Source organism: Lethenteron reissneri, chromosome 58 (assembly GCF_015708825.2).
Source record: "Lethenteron reissneri isolate LAM-NWPU_2019-01 chromosome 58, ASM1570882v1, whole genome shotgun sequence".
Lineage (NCBI taxonomy): Eukaryota > Metazoa > Chordata > Hyperoartia > Petromyzontiformes > Petromyzontidae > Lethenteron > Lethenteron reissneri.
The window spans coordinates 8,988,257-9,004,819 of record NC_083836.1 but is presented as its reverse complement, the minus strand read 5'-3'; the positions used below and the strand labels follow the sequence as shown (position 1 = coordinate 9,004,819).

Here is a 16,563-nt window from a genome sequence, read left to right as displayed (position 1 = left end):
AGCAGGGCATCGGCGGGGCGTGCGGTGGCTGCAGCCACCATTCCGACGGAGGAGCTCTACGCCGTCGACCACCGACCGCAACAGGCGACAGGAGCACGGTCGGGCCGGGACGGGCCGGGCCGTTTCAACCGTCCGTCTCCTCCAACGGCGCTCCCGCGGTGTTTCAACTGCGGCGTCCGGGGCCACGTCGCCTCGGGGTGCCGCGCTCCTCGACAGCGCGGGACGACACCTCAATGGGACGACGGGCCTCATCACAAGCTCCACCATCATAACCCGGTGAGTCGCGGCAGCCCACATGTTTGGCCCACGCACACACCCGTCACGCACTCAAACACCGCAACGAGAGGGGGGCCGATATCGCGCACCATCGCACCATCACGCACCACCCCGGGTACTCATATCGAACCCGGCCAGTGGTCCGTGCTGGCCGATCGTGTGGTAGCCGCATCGTCGGGGTCGTCGGCCGTTGTGGGGCACATCGACGGGGTTGAAGTGCGCATCCTGGTCGATACGGGAGCATCGGCGACCATTATTTCGGAGTTGATTTACAATATTCTCCCTGTCCGGAGTCGTCCTTTGATGCCTGTTAACGTACCATTCTATGCGGCTAACGGGGGCTCACTTGGCATCATCGGACAAATTCGTGCCCAAATTTGTATTGGGGAAATTAAATTGTCTGGGCCGATTTTTGTTTCCTCCTCGCTGGCGGTTCCGTGCCTGCTGGGGACGGACTTCCTGGCCAAAATGCCGATTAGGATATTGATCGACCAGGGATGTATTGAGCTCCCGTCGGGCAGACGCATGGCGTTTCTGCCATCGCCTGTTACGACTCGGACGGCGTTCGCGACGGTGCCGGCATTCGTAGAGAGAATGGTGCGCGTCCCTCCGGGGGCGCAAATGTTGATTTCCTTGAAACTTCGGCGGCCCTTCGCTAAGGGTGTTGGGGCCCAAGGGGTTCTGCTGGGGCCGTCTAGGGCCGGGGTTAGTGGACCTCATTTACTTCCGGCCCAGACCATAGTAAGAGGGGACGGTGAACCCTTCATCGCGGTCCTCAATGTGGGCTCGCAGACGGTGGTGGTCCCACAGGGGACCGTGCTTGCTCACGCAAGGCCGGTGCCATGTGAGGAACCCGTCGCAAATCACGTCAGCGTTGTCCCTGCGCCGCGACCGCATTCGGACAGCGATGAAGGGTGGCTCGAGGCGCTTTGTGCGGGATCGACGGACCTGTCAGATTCAGAGCGTCAACAACTTAAAACACTACTGCGGGAATTTTCCGACGTTTTTAGTCGGAATAAATACGATTTGGGTTGTACTCACCTGCTGCGTCACCATATTGACACGGGTGACAGCGCGCCAATTCGCCAAAATCCGTTTCGGTTGAGTCCCGCCGAAAAGGACCATGTCAAATCGGCTGTTGATGACATGTTGGCCGCCGACATCATTTCTGGGAAAATGTCAAAACTGGGTGGTTTTTAACTTTTGCCGACAAAACTGGATCCCAAATGTCAAAACTGGGTGCACCCTGGGTGGCCAAAAACTTGAGTTTTGGACACTCAGGGTGCACCCAGTTTTGACATTTGTCAAATACACTTGATAATTGTATACTAGCACAGTGTGCCAGCACCCCATTCATCCAAACACTTGGTATTTGTATACTGGCACACTGTGCCAGTATACATATGGCAAGTAAGTGTTACTGTAGTAGCGAGCTGGCACACTGTGCCAGTATACAAACGGCAAGTAAGCGAGCTGGCACACTGTGCCAGTATACAAATGGCAAGTTAGGGTATGTTCGCGAGCTGTAAGTGTTACTGTAGTTGCAAGCTGGCACACTGTGCCAGTATACATATGGCAAGTAAGTGTTACTGTAGTAGCGAGCTGGCACACTGTGCCAGTATACAAACGGCAAGTAAGCGAGCTGGCACACTGTGCCAGTATACAAACGGCAAGTAAGCGAGCTGGCACACTGTGCCAGTATACAAATGGCAAGTTAGGGTATGTTCGCGAGCTGTAAGTGTTACTGTAGTTGCAAGCTGGCACACTGTGCCAGTATACATATGGCAAGTAAGTGTTACTGTAGTAGCGAGCTGGCACACTGTGCCAGTATGCAAACGGGAAGTTGTGGTGCAAGGTATGGAACATGAGCCACGAGAAACATCATTTGGAACGCTCTAAATCTGTGGCGACATATGGATGAATAACGCAAGGACCTAAACGTGTACAAAATGATACATTAAATCGTACACCTTCTTCACCCAGTTTTGACATTTGTCCACATTGAACATCACCCAGTTTTGTCATATCAAAAAGCACCACCCTGTTTTGCCTGTCGTTTTCCAAGACCACCCAGTTTTGACATTTGGGATCCAGTTTTGTCAGGAAAAGTTAAAAACCACCCAGTTTTGACATTTTCCCCATCATTTCTCCTTCCACCAGCCCTTGGGGAGCGCCGATCGTCCTGGTTAAAAAGCAGGACGGTTCGTTGCGGTTTTGCGTTGATTTCCGGCGTCTTAACAAAATTTCGGTTGCCGACGCATACCCGCTCCCTCGGATGGATGAATCGCTGGACGCCTTGGCGGGAGCGCGATTCTTTTCCACACTGGATTTACTTTCGGGATTCTGGCAGCTTCCTCTGGACGATGATTCAAAGCCTAAAACTGCTTTCCGTACACCTCATGGCCTGTTCCAATTCAACCGGTTGCCGATGGGCTTACACTCAGCGCCGGCAACTTTCCAGCGTTTGATGGAATTGGTTTTGGCTGGATTGCAATGGGAGTCGTGCCTCATTTATTTGGATGACGTTATCGTCTTTAGTAAAACTTTTGACGAACATCTCCAGAGGTTGCGGGCGGTTTTCCTAAAGATGCGGGCTGCTAATTTGAAATTCAAGCCCCAAAAATGCCATTTGTTGCGCGATTCGGTGCGTTATTTGGGGCACATCGTGGGACGCTCAGGTATTGCTACCGATCCCGCCAAAACGCAGTGTGTCAGCTCCTGGCCGACTCCCACCTCGGTGGGAGAGGTCAGGAGTTTCATTGGGTTCGCGTCGTATTACCGACGGTTCGTCGCTGATTTTGCGACAATTGCAAAACCCCTGCACGCTTTAACATCTAAAGGGGTTCGGTTCCACTGGGGTCAAGAGGAGGAGGCTGCTTTCTGCTCCCTTCGGGACGCCCTGGTAAAAGCCCCTCCCTTGATTTACCCAGATTTTTCTAAGCCCTTTTTGCTCGACACCGATGCGAGCAACACGGGTATTGGGTGTGTGCTTTCCCAGGTGGTTGATGGCGTGGAACGGGTGGTCGCGTACGGTAGTCGGGTGTTGTCTCCTGCGGAGCAAAGATATTGTGTCACCCGTAGGGAACTGTTGGCAATTGTCTATTTCATCCAACAGTATCGCCCATATCTGTACGGTCGGCATTTCACCGTCCGCACAGATCATGCGGCACTACAGTATGCCCTGCGAGTTCAACAACCATCGGGACAGTTGTCTCGATGGTTGGAGGTTCTCCAGGACTTTGATTTTGAAACCACCTACCGTAAGGGCGTTCGCCATACGAATGCGGACGCTCTGTCGCGCATGCCAACCACCTCCAAATGTGCATGCCTCCTGGGGTCGGGACGTTGCAGGCCTTCAGGGGACGCATCGGTTCCGATCTTGGCAGCCACCGACGACGACGAACCATTGGTTACTAATTCGATCGAACAACAGGGAAGAGATTCCCTGTTGGGGTTGCCCGTCACTGAATGGGGGCGCCTCCAAATGGAGGATACCTCCCTCCTCGGGTGGCGTCGTCGCGTCGGGGGTGCTGGGCGGGTGAAGGGTGATTCGGATGCATGGGAAATGGTGCAAGGTCTGCTGATGCATTGGGACGGCAAATCCCAGCGACATCGGCTGGTGGTCCCTTCTGAGTTGCGAGGCAAGGTGGTGTGGGCCGCGCATAAGCGCCTATTACACCTGGGGACCCAAAAGACTCTTGCACTGCTACAACTTGATTTTTTTTGGCCTGGTATGACGAGGGATGTTGGGGATCTATTGGGATCATGCCCTCGGTGTGCGCAACGGAAACCGCCGGCGCGGGAGTCTAACCCGCCCTTGCAATCGATCAAAGTATCCAGAATAAATGAGCTTGTCGCGCTGGACATTTTGGGCCCATTTCCCGCCACCCCCAGGGGCAATAGGTATTTGTTGACAGGTGTCGAGTATTTTACGCGCTGGCCTATGGCCTGGCCCCTTGCCAACCAGTCGGCAGCAGCCATCGTGGAGGCCTTTGTTCAGGGATACGTCCTGGACAAAGGTGCTCCGGAGCGGCTGCTGACCGACCAGGGCAGAAATTTTTCCGGTAAATTACTCAAACAAGTCTGTGACCTCTTAGGCACGAAGAAAATTCGTACCTCCCCGTATCACCCGCAAACTGACGGAATGGTCGAGCGCCTGCATCGCACCATTACGTCAATGATGTCACAGCAGGTCTCGGACTCGCAGACTGACTGGGACCTGCATATTCAAGGGGTCGTGGCGGCATACCGGATGGCACCCCATGCAGCTACGGGATTTTCCCCCTTTTACCTCATGTACGGTCGCGAACCCGACCCGCCTGTTCGCGCCCAGCTGCAGATCCCCGACCCGCAAGGGAAAACTAAATTGGCTGACCACGTCAAATTTAATCTGGCCAAATTAACAGAGGCGCGGGATGCTGCTATGCTAAACTCGGACCTCCGTCAAAAGGCGAATGAGCGCCTCAGGCTGGGTCGGGCGCACGTAACACAGTGGAAGCCGGGGGACAAGGCATGGTTGCACTGTCCCCAAGTGCCCCTGGCTACCTCCCCTAAGCTGGCGCGGCCGTGGCGGGGCCCTGTGGAGGTGGTCGAAGTTTTGCGACCACAGTGCGTGCGCATTAAATGGGGGAAGCGGCGATGGTTCGTGCACCCCTCTAGGTTAAAACCCTTCGTTGCGGTACACAAACCCACTTCACACATGCGTGGCCAAACGTGTGGGGGGTCGACCGACTCACTGGGTCCGTCTCCGTCGTTCTTACCTAATGCCTTGCCGGCCGTGCCACCTCCAGGTGCATCAGGACTGACGGGCTCACGCCCGACCACCCCTCCTGGGGATACCGACGGTCGCGCGGCATCGGATGAGGTCTCACTCCGGGACGGACAATTGCCACCTTACGGTCCGCCACCCGGGGTTACCCCGTGTGAGGGGCCCGCTGCAAGGACGCGCGCAAAAATGCGCAGACTGTTATGAGGCCGGAAGATGTGTACATAGGTTGTGTTCATCGTGTGTTGTGTGGGTGGTGTGTTCCCTGCCCATTGAAATGTACATACGTTGTGTTCATTGTGTGTTGTGTGGGTGGTGTGTTCCCTGCCCATTGAAATGTACATACGTTGGGTTCACCTGGTGTTGTGTGTATGGTGGGTTCCCTGCAAATTGTATATAGGTTGTTTTTTTTACGGAATTCGTATTTATTCAAGGGGGGGTGCGTCGGGTTGTTTTCTCTTCTTGCTGTTGCATTTTGTTGTGTTCTTGTTGCTGTTCTTGTTATTGTTGAAAAATAGTGAGGCACACGCGCGGTCAAGGGGTAAATGCACTTTTATTGTCATTTTTGTATGTTGGCAGCCGGGACGGCTGCAAGCTATGCGGGGGGGGGGGGGGGGGGGGTGATGTAGGGGTGTTAAAGAGAGGGCCCGTTATGCATGGCAGCCTATGGAAAACAAACACAGTGGGCGGGGCTACGTAAGTGCACGAGCAAGTGCCCTCTACGACGTCCGAGCCAGACACCCTGGGGGGGGCTGGTTCGAACGTTATGATCCCCCGGGGCCCCACCCCTCAGGGAGGGGTTGGGTATAAAAGGGGATGTTTCAAAGGGCTCGGCAGTTATGTTTAAGCTAAGGGAAGAAGATTGAAGACGTCTTAGATAGAGCCCTGGACTCCCCTGGTTCGATGTCCTTTTCAGGGCCGGACAGGATTGAGCCAGCGGCGTGGTCCCGGAAGCCAGAGCCGGTGCTCTTGTAAGAGCTGGTCTGGAACTCTGGGTACCGGGCCCGACTTACCAGTGTCGGGCCAGTTAGCCTCCCCTAGCCCATTAGTGGAGGATTCGGGGCTAGGACAGAGTTAGCTAGGGGTGTATCCCGAGTTATACGGGTGAGGGGGCCGATACCCCCTCGAGAGTGTATATGCCCACTGTCATACTGTGAAATAAATTTACGTGTGCCTCAACCTCGGCGTCAAGCGTCTTCACCGGTACTTCAATATGATGCAAAACCCACGAAACTATACACCTCAGCGACAGATGTAGGAGTCGGCCACGTCCGGACACAAGCAGTCTTTTCCGGATCTGTGGCCACACCTGACGCGCTAACAATGTGGCTCAAATACTTTACTGATGGTTGCAGTAGATGGAATTTCTGTGGTTTAAATCGTGAGGGGGCGTGGCTGTAGGCGGGGCTTGATGACGTAGTCCAGGGGATATAAGGAGAAGCAGAAGAGAGCTCAGGAGCAGTGTGCGGAGTCCGACAGCAGAACCACGTCATGCGCCTCCGGAACGCCAGCAGCCACGTGGCGGGCCAGAGGCTTCCGCCCAGCGAGCCGCCTATCGGCGGCGCGCGGCAGAGGCTGTGAGAGAGTTGGCGCGAGCGAACACCGAACCGCACGGGAAGGGGAGTGCAGCCATGCAGCCATGTTGGAGAGAGAGAGAGCAGAGCTGCCCATCTTTGAAAGTGTAATAAACGAATAAGAAGACACAAGTCCAGATCGTCGTTGCAGTGGTTTATTTCACATGCGAGGCAATGGATATGCATCGGCCACCAAAATCGTGTTTAGCTTACGAAAGTCGACGCAGAAGCGGAGACTCCCGCCCACCAAGGGCTAGTGGACATGATCCTTTTCCGCTGGGCTAAAGCCTCTCCAAGGCCAGGGAGTCGAGCGCACCTCCTTCCATGTCAGGATTCGTGGCCCGAGCAATGCCAGGAGGGAGCAGCGGAAAGCGAAAGGCGATTCCCCCTCCTCCCGCCGGCGTATGGTAAACTTAAGACACACCGCGGATGGTGGCTCGAATACCTCGGCCATCTGATGATAAGCCGACTGCAGCATCGCCTTGTCCTCCAGTGGGATGCTCAAAAACGCTTGCAACGCGCTAGCATCCAAGCATATGGGCAGCGCATGCAGCGCCTCCTCCTCCGGCCAGCGCACCGACTGATAGGCCGCATCAAACCGGGCCTGGAAATCCAGCCAGTCGTCCCGCTTCACGATGAACGGCGTGACAGGGGGCAGCCGGTGCAGCCGCAAGTGAACCGACCCATCCCCTGGCCCAGACTCACCCATAGTGGCAGCCGCCGGTGTCTGCCCAGCCGCAGCCACCACGCCTTAACGCGGAGCCCCAGCAGCCCTGGCAACCCACGGGGACGTGGCTCCCCGATCCGCGTCCGTGGCCGCCGAAACCCCCGCCACCCCCGCCACCCCTGCTCGCAGCGAACCCACAGCGACATTGGCGGCGACATGCGGTGTCATGGCGGCGACTTGTGGCGTCGCATAAACAATGGCGCCCGACTCCGGCGATGCAGGGAAAATGGCGACCGCCAGTGGCGTCGCAGAAAAAATTGTCACCCCCTGCTCCGGCGCAGCCGTTTGCGAAATGGCGCCAATTTGAAGTTTGGTGGGAGTTAATGTGCATTGACTAAATAACCATGGTACCGTACAAAATGCTCAGCATGATTGATCAGAGGCTGAAACAGCTTAAGGGTAACCCTAAGCTCGACATCCTCCTGTTTGGTGATCTCATGCAGCTTCCTCTCGTGCATGGCAGCACAATGTTCGATCAGCAGGAAATGATGCCACCAGCAACCTATTTGTGGCAGAAGTTCTCATTTTGTGAGCTAACTCAGAACATGCGCCAACAAGGAGACACGTTTATTGAATTGCTGAATGATTGAGGATCGGCCAGATCAAAAGTGAGCAGATCAACCTTTTTGTTGAAAAAATTGGGAGGACAACGGCTTGGGATAATTTACCCTTGAAAAGCCCTGCATGAAAATACATATTGAGAGGAAACCACCCAGTTTTATTCAGCACATCAAATTGCAGGTCGGGGGTTCGATCCCGACCCTGACACCTGTATATTTGGAGTTTGCGTGTCTCTCGTGGTCACGTGGATTTTTCTCCAGGTCCTCCGGTTTTCCCCTCCACGTTCAGAAACATGCGTTAATATTATTGAGATACTTTTGGTGCTATAATATCCAGATGGGCCACTTTGTTGAGGTATCATTAATGGCCAGGTCTCTTTTGAAAAAGCAGTCACTGCCTCAGTGGGCTTTACCTGGTAGGATGGGGTTGGTTTAGTTTTATTTGTGTGTGTGTGGGTTATTTGTTTACCTTTCTTGTACTTTGCACTACTTTAATGTTTTTGTACTATTTGTTGCTGTAATATTATAACCCGCTCTGACAGGAAATCTGTGAAACGGATACTCTGACCGCACCATCCGCCAAGCTGTTTCTCCCACCATACAGAAACAGCCACTTGAAACTCCGATCAAAACTATCACGTTGCCATACATAGCAGGCGTGACCAAAAAGATCTCGAAATTTCTAAACAAACATAAGATCCAAGTCCGATTCAGTACAGTACATAAAATCCGTGATCTAATTCCATCTGTGAAGGATGTCATCCCTGACTTTCAATACCCTGGAGTCTAGAAACTGAGTTGCAGCTGTGGTGATTGTTACATTGGGGAAACGAAACGTCATGTCTCTGATCGTGTCCGCGAGCACAAGTCAGATTTGAAAGACGGAAAAATTGAGTCTTCCGCCGTTGCCGATCAATGCTACAACGCGGTGGGCTCTCATGATATTGTTTTTTCCGAGACCAAGGTGCTCTGCAAACCCTCTGGCTACCATCAAAGGTTTGTACACGAAGCCATTCAGATATACAAACACAGACATAATTCAACCGTGATGATGGGTACAAACTTAGTAATCATTGGAAAGATGTTATTAACCGTGCAAAAAAGATTAAACTACACATTTTTGGACCATCTTATCTGACAGGCACTATTTTACTTTACCGAGTGTTAACATCCCCAGCGTTAAAAAGTACTCTCTTTATTGTCAGCCAACACTGATATAAACAACATGGGCATTTTCGTTCTCTTCTATCATGTGCACCAACAGGTGCTTGTGCACAGGCATGTCCACGTACACGTGCACCTCGTGCTCTCTTTTAGCTCCCCCCCCACCTTCCAATACGTTATCATGCGCACCAACAGGGACTTGCGCACAAACACGTCCACGTCTACGTGCACCTCTTGCACCTCGTGCTCTCTTTTAGCCCCGCCCCCTCCCCTCCCGATACGTTCCATTCATTGGCTACCACATTCTGAAAAGCTCCCCGCCTCTCCTCCCCCTTAACTTGTGTTTAAGAACTTACATCTTGGAATCCCTGCCTCACTTGATACAGAAAATCTGGCTGTGACGGTCTCACCTGATGACGGAGACTTGTGTTGCCTACGAAACGTCGTGATTTTTTTTATTATTTTTATTAATTTTATTATTTACCTACGTGACGTTACCGAAAAAACTAAGAGTGTGAAAAAGAGCTTTATAGCTCATCAGATTCCTCCAATAGAAATACATAAATATTCTGATTACGGCACGTTGACTGATTTGCTGGTGCGTGACCAAGCACTGGAAGTGTGTCCGAGAGACGTACGGATGGATATATTTGTGAAAGCAATAACCCTAAAAGTGTGCAAGTCTGTGCTTAGCGACGCTTGGGAGGCTCATGATCGTACCTATGGCATAGGGAGACGAGACAGAAGACTGACCAGGTGATACATCTAGCAGAGGAATTGGACGAGGAGATGACAGGCGCAGTGCATCACAATCGATCCTCACTTTTGCTTAGAATTGTCAAATATGGTAAGATCAGGCCCATTCTAGGTGACTGATATTTGAGTCTACTCTAACCAGTGTGGCGAAATATTTCATTTTTTACTATTTTTATTGTACCAGGTAAGGTCCACTGAGCAATACTGTATAGATATTTTTCAGAAGCGACCTGCTATCACAAAGTATTCCTAATCAAAATAGTTTTTTTGGAAATGTAGAGCAGCCAAATGCTCTAAACGCACGTACGTGTTAAATGTGGACACAGAACCCGGGAAAAAAAATCCACATAACCACAGGGAGAACATGCAAACTCCAAATATACAGGCTCCTGTATACCAGGCGAGGTAGTTACCATATAGCCACCGTGGATTAATGGGGCGGCATGAAGACGTTTTCATCCAGCAGTTAATTTATAAAGGACTGTAAATTATTTAATTTTATAAATTAATGTTATTTTTAAAAAATCCTGTTTTGATTTATAAAGTTTATCACAAAATGTTACCCATTTGGTCGATTTTTCATGAAAAGTGAAGTACTGTACCACTGAATGGGTTGGTTTTCCACATTGTAACATGTTCATATACCACCATCATCCATTTTTATTTTATTTAACAGCCACTCTTGTAGATGTCATTCTTCATGGATCTACTCATTCCGTATGCTCGCGAGACTTTTGTAAACCTTATTTAATCCTCAATCACTCACAATGTGCCTTTGACGAAATCACCCAGAATGCATCCAAGATGGTCACATCTTGGAAGCTAAGCAATGTTTATCCTGGATAGTGCTTGGATGGGTGACCACCGCACACAAATCAGGTGATATAGGCGTATGTGGGACGACGTTGACTGCATAGCATAGTGCAGCAAAATACACAGTTGTACAGTCCTCTGCTCCAACGCCTGAACTCCCTGCCTTCCCGCAACCCGTGCTGACCAGCTGGTCAATGCGGTCAAATAACTCCACATGACTTGCAAGGTGTGAGGAGACCCTCATCCAGCGGTGGAATGACAAAAGCGGTTGAAAGTGCACCTAATATATCATACATAATGTGGTGTTAAAAAAAAATTCACTAATGTGAAATATCATCCTAATTATCTGGGCTCGACCTCACTGATTGCACAGTATTCCCATGTAATTTGCAGTCGCCCAGCCACATATCTCCATGTGAGCGTTCGTAATGAGAGACACGTGACCACAAAACCACGAGAGCGTTATTGGACACGTGATACCCGAAACGTATAAAAGAAGGGGTTCGCGCGCGGCGCACTGAGCTCTCTGCTGCGGACATCCAGTGGCACTACGGTGAGTTTATACAGGGGGGCTTGGGCGGGTGTTTACTTCGCACTCTTTCATGCCTCCTAAGCTAAAACATGTCTTAATAACGTTTGTACGTTTGCGTGGTAATAACATTCCGTGCGTGTCACGTCTCTAAAAAAAACATGTTTAGTTTCATCCAAAATAATACGCCTTATTTTACGTGTAATTTACCAGAGTACTTAAAAATATTCTTAATGTTTATTGAAATGCAGTGCGGTCTCGGAGTACGCAGTCTGACACTTGTGACTCGGACTTGCTACACGCACGGAGCGGGAAGCAAGGAGTCACATCACCCCCCACCATCACGCGCACGTGGATTTGAAGGCGTGTAACTATATCGCCCACGCAATAAACGAGTAAAAGAAATCTGTTCCATCTGACCTGGATGTTACCGATGATTCGTGAATCATTTGCTGGACAGTACTGTACATTATTAAACATTTACGTACATTTATATACATTTCTTTCCACTCTTACAATTTTTTACTACACTCGTGTAAACGAAGCCCAACTTACGCGATGTCGCGCTAACGCGGGAATACATAGAACCTAACCCCCACCGCGTCATCTGAGACCTTACTGTATGTTAACAAAACGTGTCAGAAATTTTCACTTTCGGAAATGCATTTTCAATACTTGACGTTCCATATCTGCACATTTGAATAAGCGCTTCATTTTGTAGTTAATTAAATCTCCCACTAATAAATACTTTGTACATACAAGACAAACCCATTTGGAATTACAAAGTCGATACGTGAGACTGCGAATAAAAATGCTGACATTGAATGAATCCACCTCAATATAATCGGGGTACAAACACTATTACTCAGCACAATCATCATCATTAGTCATGATCAATCTAATGCTTAATTGATTTCAAACGCTGTCGTCAAATCATACATTCTAATGCTAAAACACATTTAGCTCCTGAACCTGAGCCAGTTTCATCAATCCATCTTTGCAGTGGACATCCAATTGGGCGAGATGGCTGGAGCTGGTATTGATGATGTTGCTACTCGCAGCTGCTTTTCCAGGTTTGCTCCTAAATTGATTGAATTTCGAGTCGCGCCTGCGGTTGCCTTGGCAGGGCCACACCAAATGATTTCGCAGGCCTCATACGGCCCTCGGGCCGGACGTCTCCCCCCCTGCTCTAGAGGGTATTTGGTCTACTCTTCCACGCTGACCATACCTCTTGGAAGAGGTAGGAGTACTCACCCTTTGCCCCAATATACCCAACCTGTAAGTATTATAATAAATTGATTATGAATTTCATCTAAAACAAATCCTCGCCTTCTTTGCCTCTCTTCAAACACCAGTTGTTGATCAGCGTCAGCAATGGATAACAGCAGCTCGGCGTTCTACCTCTCCACGTTCGAAGCATCCTACTCCGTGCAGATGGTCATTTTTGGCCTCTGCCTGCCGCTCTATGTGGCCACAGTTGTAGCCAACCTGCTGGTCTTCTTGGCGGTGCTCATGTGCCCCGAGCTGCGCAAGCCCATGTACTTGTTCCTGGGAAACATGGCGGTGGCCGACATCGTCGGCTGTACAAGCATCGTGCCCAAGCAGCTGCAAATCCTGCTGACGGGCGACGGCGAAATCCTGCGCGAGTCTTGCTTCGTGCAGATGTTTTGCCTTCACGTGTTCTGTAACGTCGAGGTGCTGACGCTATCGGTCATGGCTTTTGACCGTTATGTGGCCATCTGTCACCCGCTGCGCTACCACACCATCATCACAGCCAAGAAGACGCTCGGTGTGCTGATGCTGATGTGGACGGTCACCTCGGCGGTTTTTGGGACCCTCACATTCCTCGCCGCGCAGCTAAAATTCGGCAATAATCGGAAAATCCAAGGAATTTTGTGCGATAACATGGGAATGATTTTGTTGGCTGAATCGGACACCAATATTAGTTATGTATACGGCTCGATACTCATGCTGCTCTTCTTTATCTTACCACTTGTTTTCATAAGCTACAGCTACTTAAATATATTTATTGAGTGTCGCATTAAACGATCTACTGAGATTACCAAGCACGGTTTGAACACTTTGCTGACGCACTTCTTGGCGCTGTCGATGTTTTTTTTCGCGATTTTTGTTTCCGCCTTAACACCTCGTTTCATCAAAGATTTCAACACCCCCGCTCTGCGAAACATGAGGTGCCTTTTCCAGTTCGGTGCGTTTATTGTGCCGATGGCGAATGTGCTGATCTACTGTATACGCACCAAACAGCTAAGGAAAGGAATGAGGATGTGTTGTAAAAATGCATTCTTTGGTACACTTTTTCCAACATTTTCAAAAGTCTCAAATGTAAGTTAAATTCAATTTTCAAGAGAACCGACCGTAGGACACCATATATAAGAACTGGAAAACTTCCATTGTTAGAATGTTAGTTAGCAAGCTACTGTAATCATGTATCCTTAAGCTTACATTTTAATGAAGACATACACAGGAGTGGCAAGTTATACGAGAGCTCATCTCTTACCCTCCATGCCCCCACCTCCACCAACTTACACTGACGAGAATGGCCAAGTATAGTCAAAAGATCCAACGATCGACAGTGTGGGAAGGCTTTCATTCACTGATTTATTGAGAATGCTTGGAATGATGTTTACACAAATATCACGCACATGTCCTTTGCAATACTTACGTAAGGAATCACTGCTTAAGTGTAACATTCGAGTGCGATGTGTAACCGTGCATTATGGTGTTGAGTTAAACAATACCGTATGAATGCTGATACATTTACTGTAAATGTGTTCAATTGTTTAAAACATGTTTTTTAGTTTGCTTAGTTTTGAGCTGCATTTGTTGACAATTGTTTTTTGAGTACAGGCAGAGCTCGCCGAACGTTACGTTCTTGGAAAATGCCGTGGTGGGCAAAATGCGTTCGACAAATAATAGACGTTACGGGGAAAATCGAGTTGTGTTCCTTGGTTATAAATGATCACTCCCTCATTGTTTAACTAATGCTCCGATGTTTGCCTCCCTTGTTATAGTAGTAAAGGATGCCGAGTCGCTCTCCATGTCTTTTGTGTGTGTGTGTGCACTTTATTTTATAATTCCACCTCGACACAAAACCACCGTCTCCATTCATCTTCCTGCACCGCGGCACTCACGCCCGATGCTCGCCCCTGACACTCACTTGTTCACGGTTCGCCCTCTGGGCATACATATGACTCGTGTCAGCAACTGGACGGGTTGGTGCAAGCGGCAACGCGGGGACATTTGCGTTGTGCATTTGTCCGGGAGCGTGTTGATGATTCGCCATCGAGGCGTCCGTCTAACTGATGACCTCAACGAGTGGACAGCGAGATTAAGGCGGCAAAATGTGTGTGGACATTTGCGTTGTGCCAGTTGTGCATTTTGTGTGTTTAGATTATCACGCGGAAAAACATACAACCGTCATTCGCCACTAAGTGGCGGTCACGTCACCATGGCGTTTGTGCCAGGCTAGATGCACTTTAAGGCCACGTGAAAGTATTGAACGCCCGCTGGCAGATCACAGGACAAACCCTGGTGCTATGGGTTGACAGATGACTGGCCGATGCGCCATCTTTGTTTTATCCACCCGGCGGTCCGCTCGTTGTTGTGAGCATCATTCTTCTGCCCTCCGTTGCTGGACGGCGTCTGCCTACGAACTGTCCAGTTGTGTCCTTCACGAGCCTCCTCCACAGAGGCGATCTTGACACCAGTCGTACCAGTCATTGGTAAGTCGTCCGCTCAATTTTCTCTTGTACCACATAATTCCATCTCTTCTCTAACTGTGCCGCGCCCGTTTAGCCCCCTTTATCTGGCCAAACAATAGCTGTTTGGGCATGTAGTGGCTTGGCATGCATTCTATGTGAGCCAGCCAACACAGCCTTGCCTGTTGGAGAAGCTCACCGATGGGACTCCAGATATTTCTAGGATTTGTGCGTTCCTGACAATCCAGCCTGGTTAAACCGAGGATGGATCAAAGCAGGCCAGCCTGAATGTATACACACACACACAAGCATGGTAAATAAATCACAGTCGATTCATTCACACCTATTGGATGCAACACTCTTAGTGTTCGACTTAGAGATGAGAATCCAAGCAGAGTTGAACGGCATATACAGTGAGGGAAAAAAGTATTTGATCCCCTGCTGATTTTGTACGTTTGCCCACTGACAAAGAAATGATCAGTCTATAATTGTAATGATAGGTTTATTTGAACAGTGAGAGACAGAATAACAACAAAATCTAGAAAAACGCATGTCAAAAATATAAAATGGTTTGCATTTTAATGAGGGAAATAAGTATTTGACCCCTTATCAATCGGAAAGATTTCTGGCTCCCAGGTCTCTTTTATATAGGTAACGAGCTGAGATTAGGAGTACACTCTTAAAGGGAGTGCTCCTAATCTCAGCTTGTTACCTGTATAAAAGACACCTGTTCACAAAAGCAATCAATCAATCAGATTCCAAACTTTCCACCATGGCCAAGACCAAAAAGCTCTCCAAGGATGTCAGGGACAAGATTGTAGACCTACACAAGGCTGGAATGGGCTACAAGACCATCGCCAAGCAGCTTGGTGAGATGGTGACAACAGTTAGTGTGATTAGTCGTAAATGGAAGAAACACAAAAGAACTGTCAATCTCCATCGGCCTGGGGCTCTATGCAAGATCTCACCTCGTGGAGTTGCAATGCTCATGAAAACGGTGAGGAATTAGCCCAGAACTACACGGGAGAATCTTGTCAATGATGTCAAGGCAGCTGGGACCATAGTCACCAAGAAAACAGTTGGTAACACACTACGCCGTGAAGAACTGAAATCCTGCAGCGCCCGCAAGGTCCCCCTGCTCAAGAAAGCACATTCATGCCCGTCTGAAGTTTGCCAATGAACAGCTGAATGTTTCAGAGTAGTAGGTTCAATGAAACTTGGACGACGTCGACGGAGGCATGCTTATTTATTAAACGTTTCACTCAATACAGGTCGAAGTATACAACACTCGAAGGGGTATCGGCCCCTTCACCCGTCTAACAGGGAGATCCCACTATCTCTATCCCGGCTAGCATACTCCCAGGTCCTCCACTACAGAGCGAGGGGAGGCTAGCTGATCCAGCTCTGGCCAAGCTAGGATCACGGCACCCTTAGTCACCAGACTGGCTCTTACAAGAGCGTTGGTTCTGGGCTCTCGGGGCCACGCCACTGGCTTGCCCTGGTCGGTCCTTAGAAGGACAGCGATCCAGGGGAGTCCCAGGGCCTATCTAGCCGGTCTTCCTTCTTCACTGGCTTAAGCTAAACACTGAACCCCGAGCCCACCAGCTCACCACCTTATATAGCAACTCCCCCCCCCCCCCCCCTGAGGGGTGGGGCCGTGGGGGATCACAGCGCCGTTTC

At 50.0% G+C, this 16,563-nt stretch overlaps 1 protein-coding gene across 1 annotated transcript; it reads left to right on the top strand.

Annotated features, from left to right (window-relative positions):
* The first annotated feature begins 11,155 nt into the window (after nt 1-11,155).
* On the top strand, nt 11,156-14,177 carry LOC133357550 (olfactory receptor-like protein OLF4). Its single transcript, XM_061575526.1, has 2 exons — nt 11,156-11,188; nt 12,520-14,177. Exon 2 carries the CDS (start codon nt 12,539-12,541, stop codon nt 13,514-13,516), a length of 978 nt encoding a protein of 325 aa, XP_061431510.1. The 5' UTR covers nt 11,156-11,188; nt 12,520-12,538; the 3' UTR covers nt 13,517-14,177.
* Nucleotides 14,178-16,563: the final 2,386 nt, after the last annotated feature.

Bases quoted from the DNA above. Each gene is read 5' to 3' on its own strand.
- LOC133357550 (XM_061575526.1), top strand. From the start codon at position 12,539: ATGGATAACAGCAGCTCGGCGTTCTACCTCTCCACGTTCGAAGCATCC.